Source organism: Quercus robur, chromosome 2 (assembly GCF_932294415.1).
Source record: "Quercus robur chromosome 2, dhQueRobu3.1, whole genome shotgun sequence".
In the NCBI taxonomy this organism is placed as follows: Eukaryota; Viridiplantae; Streptophyta; class Magnoliopsida; order Fagales; family Fagaceae; genus Quercus; species Quercus robur.
Window position 1 is genome coordinate 35,455,565 of NC_065535.1, and position 3,674 is coordinate 35,459,238.

At 46.6% G+C, this 3,674-nt stretch overlaps 1 protein-coding gene across 1 annotated transcript; it reads left to right on the forward strand.

The window, feature by feature from the left end:
* The first annotated feature begins 324 nt into the window (after window positions 1-324).
* Window positions 325-2,061, forward strand: LOC126698291 (uncharacterized). Its single transcript, XM_050395420.1, has one exon. The coding sequence runs from the start codon at window positions 325-327 to the stop codon at window positions 2,059-2,061; it is 1,737 nt and encodes a 578-aa protein (XP_050251377.1).
* The last annotated feature ends 1,613 nt before the right edge of the window (window positions 2,062-3,674 follow it).

The following is a 3,674-nucleotide window of genomic DNA, read 5'->3' on the forward strand; positions in this document are numbered from 1 at the left end:
TCATTGTATTGGGCTCTTTGGACCAAGATTCCATAAAGTTCAGGCTTGGACTCCAAATATAGTCCCTACAATTGGCGCCGTCTGTGGGAAGAATTTGAGTGTTAGTGAGTACGATGGTTAAACATGGTAGGATCAGGTCCATGCCAAGCCGATCCTCAGCGGACAGAACCCATTGGGCCTCAGCGGCAAAATAATCTTCCTGACCCTGAGCCAAATCTGGGCAATGGAAGGAACCGAAAGGGAAGTGTACATACTACTCAGACGAGCCAAAGCCACTCCCAAGTAGGTAGTCGCATATCCTAAAGGCAAAACAACCGTCAGGCCATGCAGCGAGAGATAAACGACCTGAAAAAGAGGTTGCGCCATGCACAGCAAAGGCGGTCCCCTTCTAGCTCCGACATATCCTCTAATGAGGAAGAGGATGTCAGTTATAGGCGGAGATTAAAAACTCCCCCAAGTGAAACCTTCTCCTATGAAAAAGAGCAGTGTCATGAACGGAGACATAAGAGCCCGTCTAGTAAGGGTCTGGGTAATGATGCCATGAACAAAGCTCTGGATCAGATCTCCAGGTCACCCTTCACGCACAGGATAGAAGGGGCTAGACTACCACGGCGTTTCCACCAACCTACGTTTACCATTTACAATGGCCGAACAGACCCTGTGGAGCATGTAAGCCAGTTTAACCAAAGAATGGCTATCCATTCTCGAAATGAGGCTTTGATGTGCAAAGTTTTTCCGTCCAGTCTGGGACCCGTGGCGATGAAGTGGTTTAACAGCTTGAAGACAAACTCCATAGATTCCTATAAACAGCTCACCCAAACTTTTTGTTCTCATTTTATTATGAACAGCAGGGTTCCTCGGCCTCTGAGTTCGTTGTTATCATTATCCATGCATGAAGGGGAAACTTTAAAGGCATATTCGAATAGGTATTGGGAGATGTACAACGAGATAAATGGTAACTACGACGACGCCGCCATCAGCACGTTTAAAAGTGGTCTCCCCACTGAGCATTGTTTAAGGAAGTCCCTAACTGGTAAATCTGTTACCATCGTTCATCAACTTATGGACAGAATTGACAAATACAAAAGGGTGGAAGAGGACCAACTACAAAGGAAAGGAAAGGAGAAGATCATCCCTCATAAGGGGAATGATTACAGGTCGGAACGATACAATAGTAACCATCCGAGAAGAGATTTTGCGAGACAATCTGGACTAACTAACATGCAAGCGGTTAATGTCGTATTCAGAGAGCCGATGCAACAGATTTTGGAGAAAGTCAAGAACGAGCCTTTCTTCAAGTGGCCGAATAAAATGACCGAAGACTCCTCAAAACGCAACCAGAGTCTGTATTGTCAGTACCACCAAGACCACGGACATACCACCGAAGACTGCAGGAATCTATGGAATCACCTGGATCAGTTGGTCCGAGAAGGAAAATTGTGGCACCTCTTACACCCTTCTAGCAGTCATCTGGGTCAGGCAATCCAAGAACCCTGGAAAGACGTATCTTTAAGACCTCCCATGGGTACGATACATGTCATCCTCACCACTCCGGGGAGAACCGACACTTTTCCCTCCAGGGTAATGTCTGTGGCTCGGCTTTCCGCCGAGGACAGTGATAGGGAGTCCAAAAGGTCTAAGAAGGGGAGCTCACCTATGTTGGGATTCTCAGACGAGGATAAGATTGGAACCATCCAACCCCACAACGATGCTTTGGTAGTTACACTTAGGATTGGAGGGTTTGACGTGAAGAGAGTACTGGTAGACCAGGGCAGTGCTGTGGAAGTAATGTACCCTGATTTGTACAAGAGGCTGAACCTAATGCCCGAGGACTTCATGGCGTATGATTCCTCTTTGGTAAGTTTCGAAGGGAAGACTGTCATACTAAAGGGACAGATCAGACTGCCCATACAGACCAGATCAGAGGTGGTAGAGGTGGATTTTATCGTGGTCGACGCCTACTCACCGTACACGGCCATAGTGGCCAGACCTTGGCTCCACGCCCTGGGAGCCATTTCTTCTACACTTCACCAGAAGGTAAAATACCTGTCAGAGGGCTGAGTGGAGGAGATTGGGGGAAATCAAGCCATGGCTAGGCAATGCGTGGTGGCTGCCATCTCACACCTATCCAGTGTAGAACCCTCGGCTTCTGTAAGAAAGGACTTGTAGCAATCAGCCACCTCGACAGTACTCGTTGATGAGCCAGCCAAGGAAATAAAATGCTAAAGTCTAGAAAGGGTTACTGTTGACAATGACCCAAAGAGATTCTTTCAAGTCGGCTCAGAACTACCTTTCCAAGCGAGAGAGGAATTGATTGGGTTTCTAAGAAGAAATATTGACGTGTTTGCATGGGACGCCTACGATGCCCCGAGGGTTGATCTGAATCTCATTTGCCACTACCTAAACGTTAACCCATCCTCTATTCCCAAAAAGCAACCACCCCGATGCCCGTCGAAAGAGTATGCCGATGCTGTTAAGGATGAAGTGACGAAGCTGAAAAAGGCAAGGGCTATCAAAAAAGTCTTTTACCCCGAGTGGTTGGCAAATACAATAGTGGTAAAAAAGAAAACCGGGAATTTGGCGAGTCTGCATAGACTTCACGGACTTGAACAAGGCATGCCCAAAAGACCTGTTCCCAATGCCTCGAATAGACCGGTTGATAGACGCAACTGTAGGCCACCGTCGAATGAGCTTCCTAGATGCCTTCTAGGGTTATTATCAAATACCACTAGCCCTAGAAGATCAAGAAAAAATAGCGTTCATGACACCCGTTGGAAACTACCATTATAAAGTGATGTTTTTCGGTTTAAAGAATGCAGGATCTACCTACCAAATGATGATGACCAGAATGTTCGAACCACAACTAGGTAAGAGTATTGAAGTCTACATAGACGATATGGTAGTAAAAAGTAAAGTTGTATCCGAGCATGTAAGAGATCTTGAAGTCATTTTTGGCATCCTAAGAAAGCACAAACTACGTCTCAATGCCTCTAAGTGCTCATTTGGTGTCGAGTCCGGCAAATTTTTGGGCTATATGGTAACTCACAGGGGAATAGAGGTGAGCCCAGACCAAATCAAAGCAATTCATAACCTATAAGCTCCTCGAAACCTAAAAGAAGTCCAAAAACTCACTGGAATGATCGCGGCATTAAATCGATTTATTTCCCGATCTGCAAACCGATGCCGTCCTTTCTACCTCCTGATGAGCAAGTGGAAAGGATTTGAATGGTCCGAGGACTATGCCTTAGCCTTCCAACAACTTAAAGAATACCTGTCGCGGCCACCCATCATGTCTAGCCCTGAGGCCGATGAAGTTCTGTTCGCCTACATAGCGGTGGCCCCTCATGCTGTGAGCTTGGTGTTAATACAGGTTGACAACAGTGTACAACAACCAGTTTACTATATAAGTAAATCGTTACATGAGGCCGAGGTGCGTTACTTACCATTGGAGAAGGCAATTCTTGCAGTAGTGCATGCCACACGGAAACTACCCTACTACTTCTAGGCACACACGGTCGTTGTCCAAACTCAACTTCCCCTCAGGTCGATGCTCCGGAGCGCCGATTACACAGGAAGAATTGCCATGTGGAGCACGCTCCTAGGGGCTTTCGATATTAAATACATGCCTCGGACCTTTGTCAAGGGCCAAGTTCTCGCTGATTTAATAGCCGAAT

Excerpts from the sequence above, each read along its gene's own strand:
- LOC126698291 (XM_050395420.1), top strand. The coding sequence starts at position 325 with ATGCAGCGAGAGATAAACGACCTGAAAAAGAGGTTGCGCCATGCACAG.